The sequence below is a fragment of the Dendrobates tinctorius genome, unplaced genomic scaffold (assembly GCF_039654945.1).
Source record: "Dendrobates tinctorius isolate UK_male_01 unplaced genomic scaffold, ASM3965494v1 ptg000024l, whole genome shotgun sequence".
NCBI classification, from domain to species: Eukaryota; Metazoa; Chordata; class Amphibia; order Anura; family Dendrobatidae; genus Dendrobates; species Dendrobates tinctorius.
The window spans coordinates 22,736,524-22,762,476 of record NW_027361692.1 but is presented as its reverse complement, the minus strand read 5'-3'; the positions used below and the strand labels follow the sequence as shown (position 1 = coordinate 22,762,476).

The following is a 25,953-nucleotide window of genomic DNA, read 5'->3' as shown; positions in this document are numbered from 1 at the left end:
GAAATTCCTTTGCAGCACTGCAAAATTGTTATTTGACCACTACCATTTTTAAGGGAGAAAAAGACTCCTCAACATTGAAATTGCGACATCCAAAAGGATACGACTTGGAATTATTGAGATTACAGGATTGATATGCATCTTAATGACGAGAAAATTATGAAAATATGGAAACAATTTCCAAAGCATCTTGATTTATTCAATATCAAGTATGAGTGCCATGTGCACAAATATATGTGGTTACACACCTTGGTATGCTGGCAGCTCCCTTTGTAATAGCTGACCAATGATTTCCAAGATGTGCTGGATGGAAGACAAGTCCGAAGATGCTGTAGGCCCTTGTAGGATGTTTAGGCCATGCAGGCTGCTTACAGTAGTGAGAGCATCATGCGTCGTCCTGGCTTTGTCGTGATGAAAAATAGCTGCTGAGACGTTTTGAAGAAATAGCCGTACTACTGGTTCCATGACTGATCCATTCTGTCCTGCAAGTGAGAAGCCTATGGTGTTAAACAGTGTCTACAAAATCCATCAAAAGGCATTTGCATGACATTGGGCTTTAAGGCAGATTCTAGCTACAAGTGTTCCACTGACCTCAACTCACCACTGGGAAAAGCTATCTGGGTTCAAGGCAAGACCGCAGTGGAGGATGGAATAGAGGTCTATCCTCCTTAACAATGCATCACGTTTTGTCTTGGAGATTGGTCTGAGGTCACGTGGCAATGCCATGAAGAGGCCTTCACGAGCAAGCATCACACACAAGTTCTACATGAAGGATGATCGTGTGGGATGGGATAATGTTTTGTAGTTGAACCCTTCCAGTCTTCATTCCAGGTATACTAACAGCTTATTTTACATTGATTTGGTCTTGGAACCAGTGGTAAGGACATTTCTCAAAATTGGCCCAAGAATAATATTTCAACATCGCAATTTCAGGCTGCATGTTGCTTGTTCTACTGTAAGCAGCCTGCATGGCTTAAATATTCTACCATGGCATGCAGTCTCCATACTTGTCTCCCATCGATCACACTGGAGACGTCATTGATCGTCAATTGCAAACAGAGCTTCCAGCAGTATATTTTGCTTATTTGCGCTCCTCAGTGCATTAAGCATGGCACAACATTACTCAGACAACCATTAATAACCTCACTGATAGTATGACAAGATGTGTAAGTGTGGGTATTTGAGAACATGGTGCTCATACTCGATCTCTATATATAAATCTGAATGTGTGTGTATCACCAACCAATCATGAAGCAGCAGAGTGGGACGCGGTTGGAGAGCAGGGCTGAGGGCGGATACAGCAGGACAGTGCATGGAGAGCAGGGCTGTGAGGAAGACAGTCCTCAGGACAGGGGCCGAATAGTGCCGGCACCCTCCCAGCCCTGTCCCGGCTCAGTTGGCGCTCCCCATCGCCAAATGCGCTATCCCCCCTCTCCCCTGCAGCTTCCCGGCCTAAATTTAGTCCCCGGCTTCTACTGTGGCCTACTACAGTGCTAGGCCACACCCCCACAGGCCGCTCAATCACATGTGCTGCAGCTCCGCCCACTCAGGCAAGCCCCACCCACTCCGACCACCACATTAGGCCACGCCCCGCATGCCGCCCAATCACATGTGCTACAGCTCTGCTCTAGGTCCGCTCACTCTGCCCAGCTCCGCCCAAACGAACAATCTGCGCACCTCTCTCCTGGTCCCGGAGTCACTGCGTGTGGTGCATGGAGAGCGGGGCAGTGGAGGAAGGAAGACAGTGGGGCTGTAGAGGGAGAGTGCGGGAGAGCAGGGCTGTGAAGGAAGAGAACGGGGCTGTGGACTGGGAGAGCAGGGCTGTGAAGGAAGAGAACGGGGCTGTGAATGGAGAGAGCGGGAAAGCAGGGCTGTGAAGGAAGACAACGGGGCTGTGGATGGGGAGAGCAGGGCAGTGAAGGAAGAGAACGGGGCTGTGAAGGAAGAGAACGGGGCTGTGGAAGGAGAGAGCGGGAGAGCAGGGCTGTGGACGAAGAGACCAGGGCTGTGGAAGAAGAGAGCGGGGCTGTGGAGGGACACCGGGACATGGATGTAGAGAGCGGCTGTGGAGGGATAGAACGGGATGGCGGGTGGAGAGAGGGGCTGTTAAGGAAGACAGCGGGACCCACAGTTAGGTACTATACCCGGGCAATGCCGGGCTCTTCAGCTAGTATACCAATAAAAATGCTCCCTACCCGGGCGTAGAACGGGCTCATAGCTAGTACTAAATAAATCTGAAAAATTTTGTATGCAGTTTTTCATAATTTGCATATCATTAAAATCTTTAGCAATCCTGTGATTTTCATAAAGCTAGATGTACACTAAAAGATAACCATGAACATTCTTTTGCGATAATCTTGTTATGTAAACAGGTTGCAGATCACCTGATGAACGAGCAAAACTCATTCATAGGTAAAAATGATCTTTTGTGCAGTGCAAAAGATCATTGTAGTCAGTGTAAACAGGACCTGAACTGCCGAAAACCACTGCAACCTATACGCACTGAGCGATCTATAACAGATCGCTCAGTTTGCTTCATGTGCTTTGGTCTCCCTGTGACTGCCGATTGATACAGCAGGTCGATCCGTGTATCTAGACCCTTATTCCATGACTTTTTAATTATTGGTACTGCAATTTCAATATTGAGTAATGTATTATACACTACTTATAACAATGGAATTTGCTAACATAAATTCTTAAGGGGTATTGATACAATTTCAAAAAATATCTGAGGTCGTTTAGAAACATGATTTTGGATTTTCAGTGAAGAGAAGGTCAGTCACACATTTTTTTCCTTGATCAGTCTAGCTTAGCATGGCCGTAGTATAGCCCCAATTTTAACATCCATATTGTGGCAAAAACACTAGTTTGACTAAAATCATGTTAGATTGTTATACGAGTCTGCAGTGATCCATTTTGGTTGAATACAATAAGGTCTATGGGATTGCCGCCTTAGTTAAAGGGTTGTGCCACCATGAAAAATACATTTAACTAAGTAGAAAAGAGGGAAATAAATGGTTTTATAATTGACAGTTATTAAAAATTATGCTCCATTCAAAAAATAACAAGCTTTCATCTTCTGAAGTATGCCCCCTGACGACCCCTAGCAATACTCTGTCTGCAAGCTTTATCCATCCTCCGAGTGGCCGATCAGCTGGCCGAGTTTGTGCAGTACCTGTCATCATAAGATATCCCCCCCAACTCTTCATCCCCAGTGTTCACAACGTATTCTCCTTGCGCTCCCCTCACATGGGTCTGACAGTGCAGGGAACAGGTTCCTGAAAGCAGCACAGAAGCGTGTCAGTGATTCTAAAACCCACCACCTTGTCCACGGGCTCACAGGTCTGATCTCTGGGTGAGAGTGTAAGGAGGAAGACTGCGGGTACCTGTGCGGAGCTGGGTCCGGAACTGTCCGTAGACATCTTATGATGACAGGTACTGCGCAAACTCGGCCAGCTGATCAGCCACTCAGAGGACAGATAAAGCTTGCAGCCGGAATAACACTAGGGGGCGTCAGGGAGCATACTGCAGAATATGAAAGCTTGCTAGTTTTTAAATGGAGCATAATTTTTAGTAACTGTAAATTAAAAAAAACATTTCTTTCCACCTTTTCTACTTGGTTAAATGTATTCTTTATGGTGGAACAACCCCTTTAATATAGTCACTAAAGTATATGATTCATTTTACCATGTAATAGCACATAATATGAAACTTGGAAAAGCTTTTTAGCCATTTTCCTTTATGTCTCTTCATGAGCTTTACAACATCTGCTGTAGCTTCTTCCAACAACTACAAATGTGCATGCTTTTCTTCTAAAATCTCCAACAATCCTCTTTCTGAGCAAGATAATATACTGTTACGTATCCCTTGACTCCTATTCACATTCTGCTTGACTTGAATTTGCAACAATTAGTTTATTCTGATTCCTTGAAATGTTTTTTGTTAGGTTTCCCTGGAGCACATTCTGTTTAACTCAGTTTTCTTTACCACTAGTGTGACATTTTACCAGCAAGTGGTTAAATGAGTACATATGGTTCCAGGCTTGGGAACAGGATGGGATGGAGCCTGGTAGACACAAATGCTTTTGAGCAACAGCTTGATTTATATATAGTGAAATGTTTTCAAAGTATGTTTGAGTTATTCAGTGTTTTATGAGCATTTGGCTGCTCTGTCTATGTTGTTGTCTACACATTCTGGTCCATCTGTGTACCGACAAATTCAGCCCAGTTTTGTGTATTGGAAATTCTGAATTATATTTGTAATATAATGATAAAAAATTGTAAACATTTTTATGGAACAAAAATAGCAATATTTGATTTGAGCCTGTATCCCTAATATACTGTGTGTCTAATAACAAAAAAAAATCTTAGCATGTACAAATAATACCTGGATGGGTTACTGGGGTCCCATGATAGTCAATTTTTCAACAGAATATTGCTATATTCTGCACATATATTGTTATCCAAGACTGTAAACTTTTGGTACTGGTGGAGAAGTCAAGGATTTGAAGAATCATCTCCTAATAAAATCAAAATTGAAGGGAATAAGTTTGTGCACTACTATATTTCCTTCCAAGACACAGGTTGATTGTAATAAAATTGTGCTCCTTCCAATAACATCAGTCAGAGTTGTATCTAGGGGGGCAGGTGGGGCATCTGCCCCAGGTGCAGCCAGCAAGAGGAGCCTTTGGCTGCCTAATCTGGCAGTCCAAAGTGTCTCCTCAGCGGCTGCATCCCAGACTGAGAGTTGACTGTTCTCTGAGCCAACTGCCAAGCTGACAGCATGCTTACAGAAGGTGTAGCATGCCGGGTCCCAGAGAACAATTGTAATCACATCTTTCAGACACAAGTACAATTGAGGCCCTGACCGCTGGATCAGAGCGACATCAGCAGCGTGATCAGGTCATGTGATCACGCTGCTGACGTCACTCGCCGACATGCAGACGGGTGCAAAGAACTTCGGTGGTAAGTGCTCCAGGGGAGCTGAAGAATTTTGTGTGGGGGGGGATTTAGTGTGTGAGGGAGATTTACTCTCTGGGGGGGAGAGATTTAGGGTAGGGGAGATTTACTCTGTGGGGGAGACTTACAATACCGTTACACTTAAAGATGCACCAGTGATCCCGACAACAATACGATCTTGTCAGGATCGCTGGTGCATCGCTACATGATCGCTGGTGAGATACTTTTTTCTCAACAGTGTTCACACAGGAAGAGGATTTGCCAGGGGAAATGAAGAGTGGTAATGTAAACTCCCCATTAAGTATTACCTGCCTAACGCAGGAAGAAGTGCAGAACCGCCTTAGTAAGATTAAAATTGACAAATCACCAGGCCCTGATGGCATTCACCCTCGGGTATTAAGGGAGTTAAGTAATGTGATAGATAGGCCTCTATTCCTTATATTTAAAGACTCTATAGAAACAGGGTCTGTTCCTTTTGATTGGCGGCAAGTAAATGTGGTACCAATATTCAAAAACGGGTGTAAAAGGGAACATGGAAACTATAGGCTGGTAAGCTTAACATCTGGTGTGGGTAAAATTTTTGAAGGGTTTCTAAGGGATACCATTATGGAATATCTCAATGTTAATAAATGTTTAACTCCATGTCAACATGGATTTATGAAGGATCGCTCCTGTCAAACTAACCTGATCAGCTTCTATGAGGATGTAAGCTCTCAAATGGACCAAGGAGAATCATTGGATGTCATTTATCTCGACTTCTCTAAAGCATTTGACACTGTCCCACATAAAAGATTGGTAAGTAAGATGAGAAAGCTTGGGCTAGGGGAAAATGTGTGTAGATGGGTAGGTAGCTGGCTTAGGCTGGTTTCACATTCGCGCTTTTTAAGCGCACGCACGGCCGGGGGTAGCTCCGCCCCCGAGCCGGCTCTCTGCCCGGCGTGCCCGCCCCTTCCTTGTAGCGCCGCCTCCTAGCGCACAGCGGCGCCTGCGAACGGCGCACCCTATCTTTAGCATAGGGTGCGCAGATTGTGCGCAGGCCGTGCGCTAGTTGCACTTTGACCTGTGCTGCGCACTTTTGACGGTGCGCCGTGCGCGCCAAAATCAAACTTTTCGGATTTTGGCGCGCACGGCGCACCGTCAAAAGTGCGCAGCGCAGGTCAAAGCGCAACTAGCGCACGGCCTGCGCACGATCTGCGCACCCTATGCTAAAGATAGGGTGCGCCGATCGCAGGCGCCGCTGTGCACTAGGAGGCGGCGCTACAAGGAAGGGGCGGGCACGCCGGGCAGAGAGCCGGCTCGGGGGCGGAGCTACCCCCGGCCGTGCGTGCGCTTAAAAAGCGCGAATGTGAAACCAGCCTCAGTGATAGAAAACAAAGAGTGGTTATTAATGGTGCATACTCAGATTGGGCCAGGGTTACTAGTGGGGTACCACAGGGTTCTGTATTGGGCCCCCTACTATTTAATATATTTATTAATGATCTAGTGGATGGCTTACACAGTAAAATATCAGTATTTGCAGATGATACAAAACTATGTAAGGTAGTTAACACAAAGGAGGACAATTTGCAACTACAGACAGATTTGAGTAAATTGGAGAATTGGGCTGAAAAATGGCAAATGAGGTTTAACACAGATAAGTGTAAGGTTACGCACATGGTAAGGAGAAAAAGATGCTATAATTACTTACTAAATGGGAAATCAGACATGGAAAAAGACTTAGGCATCTTAGTCAATAAGAAGCTAAATTGGAGTGCCCAGTGTCAGGCAGCTGCCACAAAAGCAAATAAGGTCATGGGATGCATTAGAAGAGGTCTGGGGACACAAGATGAAAACATAATTCTCCCTCTGTACAAATCACTCGTCAGACCACACTTGGAGTATTGTGTGCAATTTTGGACGCCAGTGTTCAAGAAAGACATTACTGAACTTGAAAGGGTTCAAAGGCGGGCTACTAAAATGATAAATGGAGTTGGTTCACTACAATACCCAGAAAGGTTATCAAAATTAGGTCTATTTACCCTAGAAAAGAGAAGACTTAGGGGAGACTTAATATATATGTACAAGTATATCAGAGGGCAATACAGAGATCTCTCCAATGAACTGTTTGTACCAAGGACTGTGACAAGAACAAGGGGGCATTCTCTTCATTTGGAGGAAAGACAATTTCTGCACCAGCATAGAAGAGGGTTCTTCACGGTAAGAGAAGTAAGGCTCTGGAATTCTCTTCCTGAGGAAGTGGTGATGGCCAACTCACTGAATGAATTTAAGAAAGGAATGGATGCTTTTCTTGTGAGTAACAGTATAGAAGGTTACGAATAACAGAATATTATAGGTAGATGGTTGACCCAGGGGAAGGAATGTTTTTCCCTATGGAGAAAATTGGCTTCTACTCTGTGGGTTTTTTGCCTTCCCCAGGATCAACAATGCAGAACAGCTGCACTAAAAATAGACTGAACTAGATGGACATAAGGTCTTCCTTCAGCCTTCAAAACTATGTTACTATGTTACTAAGCCAAACGGGCAGCTTCACCAGCGATCAGGACCAGCGAGGACACTGGTATCAAAGGTACATATCGGGTTACTAAGGCGTCACGCGTCACTTAGTTACCCGATGTGTACCTTAGATACCAGCTTGCTTGCACCGGGAGCTGTGAGCACGCAGGGTTCTAAGGTACACATCGGGTAACTAAGTGACGTGCGCCACTTAGTAACCCGATATTTACCTTAGATACCAGCTCACAACGCCTGCTTAGAGCGCTGGGAGCGTCGCTGATCGTTGGCTCCCACTGCCACATGCAGCGATGCGCGCTGGCCAGCGGGAGAGCAACAATCAAAAAATGGCCCAGGACGATCCTGCACGATCAGCGATACCCGGCAGGGGGCCCGGTCGCTGATGTGTGTCACACACAGCGAGATCGCTGGCGAGATTGCTGTGCCGTCACAAAACCAGCGATCTTGCTAGCGATCTTGCTGTGTGTGATGGGGCCTTTACTCAGAGTGGGGAAGAGATTTACTCAGTGGGAAATTTACTCAGTGGGGGAGATTTACTCTTTGGGGGGTAGATTTACTCTGTTGGTAGATTTACTCCGTGGGTGGATTTACTCTGTGGGGGGGGTTATTGTAAGGGTGTTTTACTCTGTCTGAGATTTAAGGCCCCGTCACACTAAACGAGATCGCTAGCGATATCGCTTAAGCGTCACCGATTTTGTGACGCAGCAGCGATATTGCTAGCGATATCGCTAAGTGTGATACTTACCTCCGACCTGCTCCCCCGCTGTCTATCGCTGATCGCGCGAGATCGTCCAGGGCCGTTTCTCGTCGGCCACTTCCTGCTGGGCTTCCTGCTGGCGCCAACGTGTGGACGCGGGCGGGAGAACGTCTTCATCACCCCGTCTGACAGGTAAGTAACGACCGCCGACCACTGCTGCATTGCTGGTGAGATCTGCCTGTTTGGCAGCTCACTAGCAACCATTTAGCGATGCACCAGCGATCCTGACCAGGTCATATCGTGATCACTGGTGCATCGCTAAATATGACGGTACCTTTACTCTTTGGCGAGATTTACTGTGTTGGGGAGAGTTACTATGTGGCACCCACTTCCCTCCACACTTAATAATAATAATAATTTTATTTCTATAGCGCTGACATATTCAGCAGCACTTTACATTTCAGAGGGGACTTATACAAACGATAGACATTACAGCATAACAATAATCACATAGATCATAACAGATACCAAGAGGAATGAGGGCCCTGCTCGCAAGCTTACAATCTATGAGGAAAAAAGGTAGACACGAAAGGTGGGTGGTAACAGTTGCCTTCATTGATCGGACCAGCCATAATGTTAAGTGTGTAACACTACAGACACAGAGGGCTAATAGATGCATAAAGCATGTGGGAACATGATGCGGGGAACCTGGTTATGGTAAAACTTTTGACTGTGCCACACAGGGATAGTTAGGTTAATGTGTTGAGGCGGTAGGCCAGTCTGAATAAATGCATTTTTAGGGCACGCTTAAAATTGTAGGGATTGGGGACTAATCGTATTGGCCTGGGAAGTGCATTCCAAAGAATTGGCGCAGCACATGTATAGTCTTGGAGACGGGAGTGGGAGGTTCTGATTATTGAGGATGCTGACCTCAGGTCATCAGCAGAATGGAGGGCACGGGTAGGGTGGTAGACTGAGACGATGGAGGAGATGTAGGGAGGTGCTGAGCCATGGAGGGCTTTGTGGGTGAGGGTAATAAGTTTGTACTGGATTCTAGAGTGGATGGGTAGCCAGTGTAAGGACTGGCACAAGGTAGAGGCATCGGTGTAACGGCTGGCGAGGAATATGATCCTGGCTGCAGCATTTAAGACAGATTGGAGGTGGGAGAGTTTAGTAAGAGGGAGACCGATTAGAAGAGAGTTACAATAGTCCAGACGAGAAAGAATAAGAGAAACAGTAAGAGTTTTTGCTGAGTCAAAAGTAAGAAAAGGTCGAATTCTAGAAATGTTTTTGAGGTGCAGATAACAAGAGCGAGCCAGTGATCAGATGTGGAGGGCGAATGAAAGCTCGGAGTCAAGTATGACCCCAAGACAGCGAGTATGTTGCTGGGGAGTAATAGTGGAACCATACACAGAAATGGCAATGTCAGGCATAGGTACATTAGTAGAGGGAGGAAACACAAGGAGTTCAGCCTTCTGATCTTCTGATTTACACTGTGTGGACAAGATTTACTCTGTGGGAGGGAGATTTAGTGTTAGGGAGGTGGAAAATATTTAGTGTGACGGGGAAGATTTGAGGACAAAAGTTTGGGGAGCAAGGAAGGGACAGGTGCAGACACAATATGGGGAGCGGGAGAAATTTGAAGTCAGTGTGATGAGCAAGAGGGGAAATAGGGGGCATTGTATGAGGAAGCAATATGGGGAGATGGGTGCAGACACAGTATGGTGAGTGGATGGATGGATGTGGATACAGTATGGTGCGTGTGGGGTGGGTGTAGACACAATATGATGGGTGGGTTGGTGCAGTATGGGTAGCGAGAGCAAAAATGTATAGGGAGTGAGGGTGATAGGATGTGTGCAGACACAGTAAGGGTGGGGGGATGTGTGAGGAGGCAGTGTGGAGAGTTAGGGGCTAAACATATGAGGAGACAGTATGATTAGGATGAGGGATGTGAAAGGAGACAGTATGATGAGGGAGGGGGAAATGTGTGAGGAGACATTTGAGTGGAATACTGCGAGGAGACAGTATGGTGAGAGAAAAGTGGCACAGAATAGAGACTGATTAGTTTGGGAGGTAGCTTGGGGGAACAGTGTAAGGGCACAGCCAGGAGGGGACAGGATATGTACCATAAGATTTACAATGTGGGGGGTCATATTTTGTGCAGGAAATATAGTAACGTGAAGCTATCTATTCAGGTGCTCAGCGTAAAGCAGATATTTTTTACTCAGGAGCATTATGACACTGCTATTTTTACAGGCACTATGTAGGTATTTGCTGCACAAGACCAGAGATGATGAAATTCTGCAGAGACGAGCTGTGGATGATAAAATCATGGCATTTGGACAAGATGATGAAGAAAAGAAAGAGAATGACTCCAATAAGAGACATCATCTATCAGGTACTTGAATGTAAATGTTTTTTGTGATACTTACTAATTCTCATATTTTTAATTATGCTAGGAGCGTTAAAGGGGTTGTCCAACTTTGTACTGAGTTTGCAGTCATTCTTTGTGACTGCAGACTTTTGAATTATCACAGTGCGCACTGCAAACTGTTAGGATTTTTTGGTGCTGGAGATTTGCATACATGCGGTCACAAGCTGACTATACATGCATGGCCTCGCTCAATGAGAATCAATTGAGTGAGGCTGGACACATCTAGTCGGAATGTGGCCAGAAGTATACAAATCGCATACTTGTGCTGACATGACTGTCCTCTCATGACACCGGCAAGGGAGTATCCTGAAAGTGTGCAGTGCATGTGCTTTGAGCATTCAGAAGTCTGCAGTCCTGTAGCCAATCTTAACAATGTGTAATACACTCACTGTCAAGATTCAGATCTCCTTGATAGTTCCAATTTTGCATTTTCATACTTAGGCCAGGATCACACATGCGAGGTATACGACCTAGTCTCGAATGTTAATACCAGGCACTGCCGCCGGCACTCGGATCGAAGCATGCGGCCACATAGCAATACATGGAGCAGCATGCTCCACTCCCGAGTTCTGGCGGCAATGCCGGGTATTAAGATGCAAGAATCGGCCGTATTTCTCGCATGTGTGATCCTGGCCTTATGGTCACTTGACAACTAACTTCTCTTCCTGCTTCTCTCAGCTTTTCACTGAATATTGAGACAATTAGTAAGAGCAGTTCATTGTCATGTAACGAAGTGTGCAAATCGCACATAGCTTGCGTGGGGGTACGCCTCACTGAATTCTTGCCCAGGGTGCCGAAAAACCTATATACACCTCTGACATCAATTTCTGTGTAATGTGCATATTCCTTGTGACTGACCATCACAGTCCGTTAAACACTGACATCTGAATTCAGCCTTAGGCCACATCCACGTGTTCAGTATTTGGTCAGTATTTAACATCAGAATTTGTAAACCAAAACCAGGAGTGGGTGAAAAATACAGAAGTGATGATGGGTTTCTATTATACTTTTCCTCTGATTGTTCCACTCCTGATTTTGGCTTACCAATACTAATGTACTGAGCAAAATTATGAACGTGTGAACGTAGCCTTAATGTGAAAATACAGGTATACTGTACATGTTTTCCACTTACACTGACAGTGACCTCCCTACTGTTTATCTACTATGGACTGGAACAGCCTAGCTCTTTTGTGCACTTTTGTGCATGCTGATGACTGAATCCTTGGAGTTATGCTCACTTTATGACATACCTACATTTATAGTTTATCTAAGGGCTCGCTCACACGAGTGTATACATTGGACGAGTGCTATCATTTTATTGGCTAACACTCAGACCAATTATATTCTATTGGGCAGTGCTTTTCAGCATTATTTTTTTTCTCATGCCGAATCAGCAAGACAAAAACATCACAGCATGCTTCCAGTTGCTGCCCCAAACAGATCACACTCACACATTCAAATCTATGGGTGCATGGCAAACTTAGATGACATCCAAGTGCAGTCCGATTTCCGTAGACTCACACAATGGAGAAATCATGTTCTCCATCTCCTCACCTGTGCTGTTGTTCTCTCACTAAGTTGACACTCTGATCAAATTCTAATCAGAGTTTGATCCAAGTGTCATTTACATAATAGATCTGATTCTTTTGCATGAGAGAATCAATGTTCATGTGACTCCCACCTTGAATTGATCATACATTTGAAATAGAGCTTGGCTGACATTTACTTTTCCCCAATCCCAGATACATATGCACACTTGGCTTGAGTGAGTATGCATGTAATTTCAATAGAAAGGAAAAGCAATCTGCTGTTATCTGGAATCCAACATGTAATTTCCACAAAATGTAGTGTGTGATGGGCAATCTCTATTGATTAAACCAGAATTCCCAGTGTTAAGCAATCTGCTGTTATCTGGAATCCAACATGTAATTTCCACAAAATGTAGTGTGTGATGGGCAATCTCTATTGATTAAACCAGAATTCCCAGTGTTAAGCCCCCGTCACACATAGCGATCTCGCCGAGTCCCAAGTTTTGTGACACAACAGCGATCTCACCAGCGAGATTGCTGTGTGTAACACTGACCAGCGACCGGCCCCCCTGCCGGTTATTGCGGATCGTCCTGGAATAGCAAGGACATTTATTGATCGCTGGTCTCCCGCTGGCCAGCACGCATCGCTGCGTGTGACAGGCGGGAGACCAGCAATCAGCATGCTGTTAACTAAGGTAAACGCAGGGTTTCTAAGCAACGCGCGGTGCTTAGAAACCCGATGTGTACCTAAGTTACCAGCGCACTGATGCAGGGAGCTGGTAACCAAGGTACACATCGGGTTTCTAAGTGATGCGCGCTGCTTAGAAACCTGATGTGTACCTTAGTTACCAGCTCCCTGCATCAGCGCGCTGGTAACTAACGTACACAGCGATGCGCCCGCTCGGCGTCGCTGGTGCTGATCGCTGGTGAAGCTGCCTGTTTGGCAGCTCACCAGCAATGATGTAGCGACACCCCAGCAATCCTGACAAGTTGATATCGTTGTCGGGATCGCTGGTGAGTCGCTATATGTGACGGGGCCCTTAGTGAGTGACCACATGACTGCATGTATGTGATTTTGCATATTTGTGATCCCATACTGACTAATCTCATCCAGCTTTCCTCCTTTTTCTCCTATTGAGATAAGCTAGATAAGACTAATTGGTATGTGATGTCAAGTATGCAAATCTCATGTGGTCGCCCACTCGAGTGGGGAATACAGAGGAATCGTAATAGTGTGCACAACACACGCACTCATTATTTTGCAGTCTGCAATCACATATATATATATATATATATATATATATATATATATACACACACACGTATATTCTCTAGCAGAAAGCAGAAAATTGCATGTTCCCCTTTTAAACCCATTATTTGAGTCCACTTCAAATGTACTGTGTTTGGTCTTCTAAACCTTAACAGGTGCTCTACATTGTATGGGAGCAAACAAGATGGAAAATACAATCTGCTATCATAATGATATAGCTTAGTTGGCATATAAATTTGGCTTCAAATCATTGTGCACTTTGGTTTAAAATTGAATATTCTGTCAGCTTTGTCTGGTCAGCTGCATACATTCATTCATACTGCATCAACATCCATTAGTCTCCAATAATCGGTTCACTTTTTAGAATGATTACAATTACTGGCATGGGAGCAAATACAATGTAAGCAGCAATGTGCAATGTCATAGGGAATGATAGATGCTCAATTATACTTTTTTCAGCTGTACCTAATAAATAGCCTGTAGAAAATAATTGCTGAAGAATTGATAATCCCTATAGGATCTCTGAAATACCACCATAGCAAAAATGTGTAATGGTAAGATATATAGACATATTATTGCTTATTATATCAACGAGTGGCATAGCCTCAATGCTTTTACGAACTCATATTGGCAGTTACTATAAATACAGCACTTTTTAAATTGTTTCCACTTATCCGCAATTTAAAGCTCTTCTCGCACAGATGTAATTGGGTTTATTTGTTTATGATTATCCATATAGCATATTATCTAATTTGTAAGGATCTGAACAAGTTACATTGACTTAGGATTCATTCAGCTGTCCATGAGTCATGTATGTGTTTTTCACGTACCTACTATAGTCTATGAGTCTGTTCACGCTTATATTTTTTTACAGGCCAAGCGGTCCCCACAAAAACACAGATAAATGGCTGTTTTTGATCAAAATTACCCACAAAAATCTATGGATGGATGAAAATCATGGAGGGCACAAGGACAGAAACTATGTACAATCCGTGTGCTCTCTGTGATTAACATTGTAATGAATAGAAGCTTTGATATTTGATGAAACACTGATGCTAAAAACTGATACTACCAAAACTTGGAACCAGAACTCTGATAAACAATGGTCAGTGTTTTTACGTACAAGAAAATTCCCAGACATCTCAATGAAGCCATAAAATAACAATTTTTTTTTTTGATCAGGCCAAAAATACTGTCAAGTGTCCCTAATCCCTAATGAATCCAACGTAAAAGTTAAGTAAGAACGTCGGCGCTGTGGGATGCAGGCATTCAGAGTGGGATTCTACAATTATCTACTGTTCCCCTCATTTTCAACTAAACCAGCACTGCTGCCTCTTTCTTTCCCTAAGCAGTAATGTTACGGATCGGTAACCACTTCATAAATGACACCAAGGTGCTGATAACACACATGGAAGAGTGCCTCGGTTGGGCCCTGTCCGGCTGTGCCCTTATACACATTGACATTGTTTGACATATGGTAGGATTTTAATACTAGAGACAGGTTATGACTGTTCCGATGAGTACATCTTGTCGTGGTGGGATGACTTTTATGGGGTTTTTTTTTATAAAAATAACCTTAACTAAGTACCCTATGTTATTTACATGTACTATTACTATTTACTTTTTTACTTGCTGTAGGGTATAGGCTCATTTTGTTTTTTTCTTAAGTTTTGTCTGAAATGTCCACCGTGTGAACATGCTCTTAAAGTTTGCACGTATACCAGCTTAAAGATCAGCTCATTTTTTTTTGGTTTTGATTTTATTTTGCTAGTAGAGATACTTCTCAGAATTTTTGCCAATAAGCGTTATTTAAGAAAATCACAGATGCGTAGTTTCATCCCACTGTTTTCTTAAATAAAAAGGGCAGCAACAGACTAGTTCTCTTTAGATACTTGGATTTCCATATGTGGTATGCTAGTCACCGGAAATGGCTTTTGTCCCTTCTTTTTGCGGATGGCATCTTAAATTGCAGACTTAAGTAACCTAAGACAGTCTGATTTCAAGGAGAAAACTACGTACGTCTTTTTATTGCACAGCTGGAGTGGTGCATTCAATGTAATTCCCCTTCCCCCTGTCTCATACTCACCTGTCATGTCCTTCATTCTTTTCCAATGTCGCTATGATCCGTCTCCGGCGAAAAGTAATCTGCCGGCTCGCTCCAGTGTCTGCTAGAGTTTAAATACAAGTCTATGAGGGCCTTGTTCTGGCTCTCATAGATTTGCATTTAGAGCTTGAGACATAGCTTCTGACTTCCAGCCAATCAGAAGCTAGTGTCACAAGATGGTGCCCCTGGACCAGAGCAGCGTTGATAAAAGATCAAAATGGCTGAGGGTGTGTATAAGAATGGGGGGGCAAGGGGCTTACATTTCAAGCGCCACTCCAGCGCTGAAAAAAATTTCCTGGAGTGGTGCTTTAACAACCAAATTTAAAAGTCAAAATCCGTCAGGCAGCGCATGCCTAGCCACTAATCTTCATACCTAAAAGATGTATTATTGGCATTGCTCTGACGGCAAAATAGACGTAAGCAGGTTGACAGCATTGAGCTATGCTTCCACATGTACGACTGAGAATTTTGTAAGACATAATTGTAAACCTCAATAAAGGGCTTCTTCCACCAAACAGCATACTTTTTAAAAGATAAATAAGATGCTTTTACAAATTGGCTCATATGGCCACCCATTTATTTTTATATGCTGCAAATTATTTATTTATTTTGTTTTATTCACTTGCATAGTGCCATTAGATCCACACCGCTTTAGGGGACTTGTAGAATCAATATCAGACTTTCCAGAGTAACACATAATTCTGCAATTTAAACAAAAAGACTGAGGGCCCTAGACTATACAATACAAATACTTAGTACATTCTGTACACCTCAATTTCCTTTTAGATTGTAAGCTTGTGAGCAGTACCCTAATAATGCATCCCCACTGACTTTTATTGCTCTGCAATGTAGCAGCAACAACTAGAAAAATTTAGCCCGCCAACAGGTGTCAAGGCCAAAATCGCTATGCAGCCCTAGCCTAAAGGATACACAGCTAACAATAGTGCAATAGTGGTGTTGAGATAGCATCAAGCTTTAATACCGTGTAGCTGCACGGACATCAAAGGTGGGAAGATCCCTTTTCTGAAGAAAAAAACAAGTAAAAGAAGGTAGCTTCTACATCCAATAATGATCAACTTGCTTTATTATGGCCGTACGGATACAGACACAGATCTATATTAGGAGTCGAAACGTTGACAAAAACCCAGATCTGTATTGGGGGTCGAAACGTTACTGCAGTTTCTTATTTTATCCAGCTGTCACACAGCTTTCTAATGGATGCATGGAGACCAAGAATCTCTCCTAGATGCCCTAACAAATAGAGCTGTCTGGTAAATGCAAATGGTGCACACGTATGTTTGATTTTTGAAAGTTGGGCTGTGATTTTTAAACATTTACCTTTTCAGCACAAATGGTGTGAGCATGAGTTTGTAGTGGGAGCCAAAAATGGGGTTTACTAACCATGCTGGTGAGGAGACACACAAGACGTTTTCATATGGGACATAAGCGCATGCAAAATATAGCGTGTTGATCCCTTGTAAAGGTATTTGCTGCCTCTATTTTAATATAGCAGGAAACTACCATCCCTCATTAAATCTGACATGTCTTCAAATTGTGTATTTATATACAAGTGAAAAATTATGGAGGAGAAAAATCACGTCTGTGACATTTGAAATACTATAATGATCAGAATTAGTAATAAGTCAAAATAAAAGTTGAAATATGCTACCACAGCTTTCTGTATTCTATATCATTAACATATCTAGACAACATTCATCCTTTAAATTATTTGAAAAACTCAAACTCAGTTTCCTTTTATTTTGCAGCTACTCTCTATATATGTCCCTAGGCCAGGGCACCCAGCTGTGCTTTTCACAGCAAATCCGGAAAGTGAGATAGGCCAATTATTTTCATACCTAGTGAGGCTGCATGAAAAAAATATCTAAAACAAGCATTCAAGGAACCACGAGAGGTGTCATTACATTTACCTTTAGTAAAAACTAGCTCATCTACATTCATAAATTATCCATACCCTGCAAGTGTCTGAAATGTAATGCAGCAGTTACAAAACAGAAGTTCTTAATAAACACTCAGCTACCGGCTCCATCCTTCTGAATTACTATCTTTGATCTTTTCTTAATTTCCTTTTCACAGTCATGTTGATTTGTCTTTGATCTACCACATTCTAAGGATTTACTTTAAAAAGGAAAAGAACACTCCTGGATTGTTTGATGAGAGAAATGTATGTTTGAGATTTCCCTTTGACTTTTGTTTCAACAGAAAAAAATAGTTTTAGGGTGCCTTCGCTGTGTTTTTGATGACTTTTTTTGTACTTGTGGTTGTGTTTTCTTTGTCTTTTGTTGTGGTTTTTACTTGCAAATCATGATTCTAAGATGGATTTATGGCTTTATGAATTATATAACTTGCTCTGGTCAAAATCTGCAAATAGCTTGTCTTGGAGTGGAAGAGTACGTGAAATTTAAGCCAACTATGGGATATAGCAATCCTAAAAGTCAATATTGACCCTTTAACAAACCTTGGCAAATGTCTTAGGTCTCTTTTACACATCAGTTTTTTCCATCAATCGCAATCCGTCAAAGTAGAAAAAAAACGAATCCTGTGCAGATTGTGAAAAACTGAGGCGACGGATCAGTTTTTTTGATGGATCCGTCACAGCAGCTGTAGCTTGAGGTTAACGTTATCCCTTGTGCTTCTGGAGAGAGAGACTTTTTATATGTACCAGAATGGAAAATGTGGTTAAATAAAAATGATTCCAGGCATGCTTTTTAAAAACGGAATCCGTTGACGGATTCTGTCTTTTGACGGACAGCGATGTATCCTGTGCCCATAGGCTTCCATTATAGCCAACGACAGATGGCGCTGGATCCGTCGCGGTCTGACTTTTCGACATAGACAAAAACCGCTATGTCCGTTGTCTCCGTCCGATGGACAAAGAATTTCCGGTTGATCTGTCGCATGACAGATGAAACGTGCGGCCATCCATCGATAATACAAGTCTTTGAGAAAAAAACAGATCCCGCAGCATCAATCGCTGGATCCGTTTTTTTTTTCAAAAAACGACGGATTGTGACTGATGGCAAAAAACTGATGTGTGAAAGAGGCCTTAGGATAAGAAGGCAAACCAGAAACTCCATTTGCAGTCATGTTTCAGGGTGTTTGCTCCTCATCAGTGCAAAGTAGATCTCATCTGGCTAGCTGAGTAGTCTATGACAATGGGTGTAAGGGAGAAAGTTTTTTTTGGTGGAGAGTACTAAGTCAATGTAAGGAGACTTATAGGCCATGCAATGCCCCTCCGGAAAAAACTTGCAAACAAATGCAACTAAAAAACACATGCATGTAATAAACTCATTAATTTGAAAAATCCAGGAAAATGAATGTAAAAAAAATGGCAAGATGCTAAATGTGTGCATAAAGGTAACTTTTATGTTTTTTAGGCAAAAACAGACTGTCACCAGGTCAAACGTAGCCAGGTTTTTGCTCGTGTTTTATTCCCACTGCTCCTCAAGGTAATTTGCTGCTTTTTTTTTAATATGACATATATTTTTACAGATATGGGCATTTTTGTTTAGAGCTAATTTTTATGATCTTTACCAAGGGGGCATTGATCACAGGATTTTCTGGGAGCATATGAGCAATGCCCCCTTGGTGAAGACCAAAAAAATACCACTAAGGAAAAACACCAGAGATGACCATATTGCTTTGCACAGCCCTGATCCATTTTCTACATGTGTGGGACATCCATAAGACATCCGAGTGCAATCTGCTTTTATACATCTATAGGTGATGTATTACAGATGTGTCTTTTGATCTTTTCACCTCAGGTGATGTTCCATTTTTTTATTTTTGTTATTTCCTCCCCTTTTAAAAATAAATAACTTAATTTTTTTGTCTGCATATCTGTGTGAGAGCTTTTTTTTGTGGGATGAGTTGTGCTTTATAATGAAATCAATCATTTTATCAAGTGAAAAATGGAAGTATTAAAATAGCAAAAAAGTGCAATTTGACAATTTGTTTTGGTGGGGAGGTGGGGGGAGTTATTTATCATGTTCATTATACAGTAAAACCACCCTGGCAATATAATTCTCCAAGTCAGTATGATTATGCAGATGTCAAACAAGTGTAGTTTTGCTTGTATCATCATTTTCCCAGACTAGTAATGTTTTACATTTTCGGGACACGGAGATATGTGATGATTTATTTTTTGCACCCTGAGATGGCATTTTTACTGATAACATTTTGGGGTAGATATGATTGCCTCTTATTGCATTTTATGGTGGACAAAAAAGGTCATTCTGATGAATTGATTTTTCTTCTTTTAATGCCATTTACTGATTGGATTATCACACATATCAGTATAAGCCAATTTTTTCAACACTTTTTTTGTGCTGAAAATGCCCCCCTCAGCTTATACTTGAGTGAGGGTCCAGAAGATGAAGGGGAGCGGCAGCAGTGGAGCAGCAGGTCACAGGAGGCAAGAGCTAGCTGCTGATGCTGGAGCCTGTGCCTGCTGCTAAAGAGAAATGAATATTCACAGCGATGGCAGTGAATATTCATTTCTCTGTAATAGCGAGCACAGTAGTCGCAGCCGCCGGCTTCCTGCAGCTGCCGGGTGGTCACAAGTGCCCATTACTTATGAGAAATGAATAATCACTTCTCTCCACTCCTATGTGAGTGGAAAGAAGTGAATATTTATTTCTCTTGAGTATACGTGACTGCCTGGTGGCTGCGGCTGACACTGTGCATGCTACTTAATAGCAATGAATACTCACTGCCCTCTATGCACATAGTCCCAGCGTGGAGAGCAGGGAGTATTCTGGCAGCTGTGCTCTGCTTGTAAGAAGCGCATGACGTCCCTGCCAAGTATAAATCAGCAGCTTGCATTGGAACAAGATGCTGCGAGGGAGCGCAGGGAAGGCAAGTAGGATGGTTTATATATTTTTTTTTTTTTGATGGGGGCCATGCAAACAAGGATAGGGATTTAGGAGCCATGCAGACTAGGATAGTGATGAGTGGTCATGAAAACCAGGATAGGGATAAGGAGCCATTCATACTTGGATAAGGATGAGGAGCTATGCAGACTAGGATGGAGAAAGAGCCATGCATACCAGGATGGGGATAAGGAGCCATGCATACCAGGATGGGGCTGAGGAGCCATGCATAACAGGATGTGGATGAGGAGCCATGCATACAAGGATGGGGATGAGGAGCCATGCACACCAGGATAGGGATGAGGAGCCATGCATACAAGGATGGGGATGAGGAGCCATGCACACCAGGATAGGGATTTAGGAGCCATGCAGACTAGGATAGTGATGAGTGGTCATGAAAACCAGGATAGGGATAAGGAGCCATTCATACTTGGATAAGGATGAGGAGCTATGCAGACTAGGATGGGGAAAGAGCCATGCATACCAGGATGAGGAGCCATGCATACAAAGATGGGGATGAGGAGCCATGCACACCAGGATAGGGATGAGGAGCCATGCATTCTAGGATGGGGATGAGGAGCCATGCATACAAGGATGGGGATGAGAAACCATGAATACAAGGATAGGGAGGAGGAGCTTTACAGACCAGCATGAGGTTGAGGAGCCATGCTGATCAGGATAGGGATGAGTAGTCATGCATACCAGGATAGGGATGATGGGACAATGCATACCCGGCTTATACTCGATTCAGTACGCTTTCCCAGTTTTCCCAGTTTTTTGTAGTAAAATGAGGTGGCTCAACTTATATTGGGGTCGGCTTATACTTGAATATGTACAATAATTCATTCTATATTTTGCTTGATCTGGCTTTCGACAAAAAAAACAGCAATACCAAATATGTTTGCTTTTTTTATTTTGTCTTTGTTTTATTTTTAATAGGGCAAAAGGAGGTGTGATTTAAACTTTTGTTTTTTTTTCATATTTTTAAAAACTTTTTATTTAACTTTCTACTGAATTTGATAGGCCCCTTAGGGGACTTGAAACTGCGATTGTCTGATCGCTTGTGCTATACACAGCAGCGCATCAGCACTGCTATATATAGCTAAAATCACGATCTCCAGCTACGTCATATGTCGCGAAAGGGTTAAAATACCCTTGCTGTTATTCATTCACCGCAAGAAATAAAAAACGTGGTCAATAGTTCGTCAATCTTCATTTATTCCAGATAAACAACACCATTTGTGCCGCCCAATTAGTAATTATTGCAGAGGAATATTCATTAAATATTTAACAAAATAGTGTGCATTTTACATCACAGTATAAAAGAATGCTAAAATATTTTTAAATATTAATGTTATATAATGTGCAACTAGCGCCATACAATGTGCAGATAATACAGCGATACAGTGGAGATTGTAATGCCATAAGGGGCTTCACTTAGGAGGCATCCAGAGCAACTAATAAGACAACTCATTACTGTTTGTTCTTACCGTATAGGAAAACTAAACATCTGTACTTATAGGAGAAATACAGTGCAGTATGATGCCGGTACTGATAAGACCACTGGGTAGTAAGTAATTGGGGTCAGTGGTGGAATGAGCCTGGGCTTATAGTAAAGAAAGCACAGTTTTAGTAATTCTACAAAGAGCTTTATAAATAGATGTGCTTTAGAAATACAGTAATACAGATGTCCTAATGGTTACGTGGGTTATTTGCTGCCATTGTGAAGCAATCCTGCTATGTTTTCTGGAAAAATCTGTTATGACTGTTTGCAAAAAACAATATTACACCAAAAATGTTCCCTTAGAGTTTTTGATAAGTTTTTGACACTGCGTAGTTTTGTTACTAATAATCACAGCGTCTTACAGTTGCAGCATGGTGGATGGGATATATAGAAATCTCATGCCCGCTGTGCTGTTACCCAGCATAAACTGATCTGTGGTTTTAATTCTGTAACATTTCAATTTCTCTTGCTAGTACGTTGAGTTTTATGTGTGGATTTTCATCACAGACTTGCAAGAGATGCAGAAAATCCCCAGGTAAAAAAATGCATTTCTGCTGTGGAAACACACTAACACTCTGTGTGACTGCAGACTTATAAATCCTCACATCTTGCACACAGTGCGTTGTGAGGATTCTCCGGTGCTGGAGTGATCAGTCATGCGATTTGCCTATGTCCAGTCACATTCCGCCTAGACTGTTTCCGACATCAATACACTTGCATGAACGAGTCCATGCCAATCTAGTCGGCACACCCCCACATGTATACCAATCGTATACTGCTACTCCCAGCCCCGGAACCAATGAATTCCCACAGAGTGCAGTGCACACAACGCAAGAATAAAGTGACAGCAGACTTGTACCCTTAGACCGGGGTCACACTTGCAATTGCAATGCGAGAAACTCACATATCAATACCCGGTACTGTCATCGGCACTCTGGACCGGAGCGTTCAGCTGAATAGAAATACATGTAGCCGCACACTCCAGTCCTGAGTGCCGGTGGCAGTGTCGGGTATTAATGCGAGAGACTCACACGAGTTTCTTGCATCGCACTCGCAAGTGTGACCCCGGCCTTAGGCCGGACATCCATCCCGTTTAATACAACCCAACATAATTTAGGTAAAAATATTTTGTCAGCTAGTTTGATAGGTGATACACAATGTAACACAGAAATGTCACACTTTATTTTTAAAGTAAGTCGCTAAAATAAATAGGAGGTAAAGGGACTATAAAGCATTATTACTATACAGTCTTAGTTGTCACATTCATTGTACAAGGAAATTAAATGTAATTTCAAACCAGAATACAAAATGAACAAATATTCAACAAAATGCACTCCTATTATATAATTTTAGGTTCTTGCTTTATTACCTCAATGTGGCCATAATATTAGCTTTTAAAAGTGACATAAGGTGTTAAAATATTAATAGTTTAATACAAAAGAAAACAAATCACTGAGTCCCAGTTTAGGAGACAACGAAAGCACTTTACAGACTTATTATCTTTTCAATTTGTAATTCTGATTTGTGAGTGTAATCTGTGCCAAAAGACACATAAAATATAATTCCTTTAAATAAGATCCCTATTGATTTCAATACGAAAACCACATTTCAGTTTATGCAGCAAACTATTCTATTATGATGTTTTAAAAACATTGGTGACATATTATTTATTTTATGCTAATTCATTGTAGAATGCACGTTAAACTGTCCATTAAAGTCACAAAGGCTCCAAACAACATGGAGAAAGATTATCTATAAACTGCACCAAATCTGAACACCGCGTATATAAGTTAAAAAAAAGCTATGGTGATGTTGTGGAAGAGTTTCCAACTTTTAATAGGAATTAACTTTACATTTTACTTACAACTGTTTGGATCAATTTTTATTACATTTTTAGGGAGGTAAGATTAATAAAAAGCAGCAATTTCAGTATAGCTTTTTTCTTTTTTACACAGTTCACTATGCAGTGTAAATGACATGACAATGTTATCATTTTGGCCACTACTGCAGTGCCGTTACCAATTATGTGCACTTTGAAAATTTATTTTAAGCCCCGCCCTGCTAAGACAATTTTTGTTTTTGCACTTTTGTTTTTTCACTTCGCTTTTTCCAAAATCCATAACTTTTCATAATAAATTTCTGACTGCTGTATTATGGCTTGCTTTTCGTAGGATAAGTTGTAGCTTTGAATCACGCGATTCATATTACAATTCAGCGTACCTAAAAAATTAGAAAATAATTCCCAGTGTGGTAAATAGAGTTGAGCGACTTTAGTCGGATCGGGTTTCATGAAACAAAATTCGTTTCAGATGAAACTGGTCCGACTAGGGCAAAAAAAAGTTGGAGTTTCGTCCGAAACCCGACCCCAATGCAAGTCAATGGGGAATAAAAGTCGGCATTGAGTGGATGAATGTCTTTTATTCCACACTGACTTGCATTGGGGTCGGGTTTCGGACGAAACTCCGACTTTTTTTGCCCTAGTCGGACCAGTTTAATCTGAAACGAATTTTGTTTCATGAAACCCGGTCCGACTAAAGTCGCTCAACTCTAGTGGTAAAATAGGAAAAAATACCATTTTCTTTGTATTTTGTTTTTTTGGCATACATTCTGTGGTAACGGTTACTCTGAATTACGATTCTCCAGGTCAGTATATATATATATATATATATATATATATATATATATATATATATATATATATATTTATACACTAGCTGAAGAGCCCGGCGCTGCCCGGGCATAACTAACCACAGTTAGTTACAACAAATTATAATTATCCTCCATCCCATAGTCCTGTGCCCATATACCCATCATATATATCCACGATCCCATAGGCCCGTGCCCATATACCCATCATACATATCCTCTATCCCATAGTTGAGTGCCCATATACTCATCACACATCCTCCATCCCATAGTCCCGTGCCCATATACCCATCACACATCCTCCATCCCATACTCCCGTGCCCATATACCATCACACATCCTCCATCCCATACTCCCGTGCCCATATACCCATCACTAGAGTTGAGCAAAACGGGTCGAAAAAATTCAAAAGTCGCCGACTTTTGGCAAAGTCGGGTTTCATGAAACGAAACCCGACCCTAGGATGAGGTCGGCAACGAGGTCGGCGACTTACGCGCCAAAGTCGCGTTTCAAAAGTTTGTTTTGCGCTCTTTTTCAGCCAATCAGGATCCACGGACACTGTGGGCAACGTGATGACATAGGCACGGGTCACCACCATCTTTCAGAAGGGCATGCAAGTGATTTGCTTGCTTTGGTGGGCGTCACAGGGGGTATAAAAGGGCGTGCACGCCGACCGCCATCTTACTTCTGCCGATCTTAGTATAGGGAGAGGTTGCTGCTGATTCTGTAGGGAGAGCGTTAGGCAGGGAAGAAGACAAAAAAACTGCTTCTGCTGCTAGCGATTTGGCCTGCACAACACACAAGTCACTGTGTGTGCAGTGCAAGGGGAGGCTATATTGTGGTGTATCAGTGGTGTTGGTTGTTGGGCTGCCTTTTAAGGCTTCCTGACACGCTGGCATTGCTGTTTACCCACTGCTCCGCAAACTGCTTTTTTAAAAGCAATCCAATCTCCCTTATCCTCTCGTCACTTTGGTCACAGGCAGCTGTGCCATCGAGCGTGTCACATAGCGCTCAGATATCAGTGGGCCTCACACCATCCACAAGTGTCCAGTGTCCAAAAGTGTACGCAGAGATTCAAAATCTCCATTATCCTCTCGTCACTTTGGTCACAGGCAGCTGTGCCATCGAGCGTGTCACATAGCGCTCAGATATCAGTGGGCCTCACACAATCCACAAGTGTCCAGTGTCCAAAAGTGTACGCAGAGATTCAAAATCTCCATTATCCTCTCGTCACTTTGGTCACAGGCAGCTGTGCCATCGAGCGTGTCACATAGCGCTCAGATATCAGTGGGCCTCACACCATCCACAAGTGTCCAGTGTCCAAAAGTGTACGCAGAGATTCAAAATCTCCATTATCCTCTCGTCACTTTGGTCACAGGCAGCTGTGCCATCGAGCGTGTCACATAGCGCTCAG

General features: G+C 42.6%; 1 protein-coding gene across 5 annotated transcripts in view; it reads right to left on the bottom strand.

Annotated features, from left to right (window-relative positions):
• Nucleotides 1-25,953, bottom strand: part of KHDRBS2 (KH RNA binding domain containing, signal transduction associated 2) — a 628,563-nt gene that overhangs the window by 519,683 nt on the left and 82,927 nt on the right. For 4 of the 5 annotated variants that reach the window (XR_012231038.1, XR_012231037.1, XR_012231039.1 and 1 more), the window contains exon 2: nt 246-479. The exons of the other annotated variant lie outside the window; for it this stretch is intronic. Coding sequence is in view for 1 of the 4 variants with exons in the window: in XM_073569405.1 (XP_073425506.1) it covers nt 246-479 (234 nt within the window). In the remaining 3 variants the exon portion in view is untranslated. The remainder of the gene's footprint in view (nt 1-245; nt 480-25,953) is intronic. 5 annotated transcript variants of the gene reach the window in all.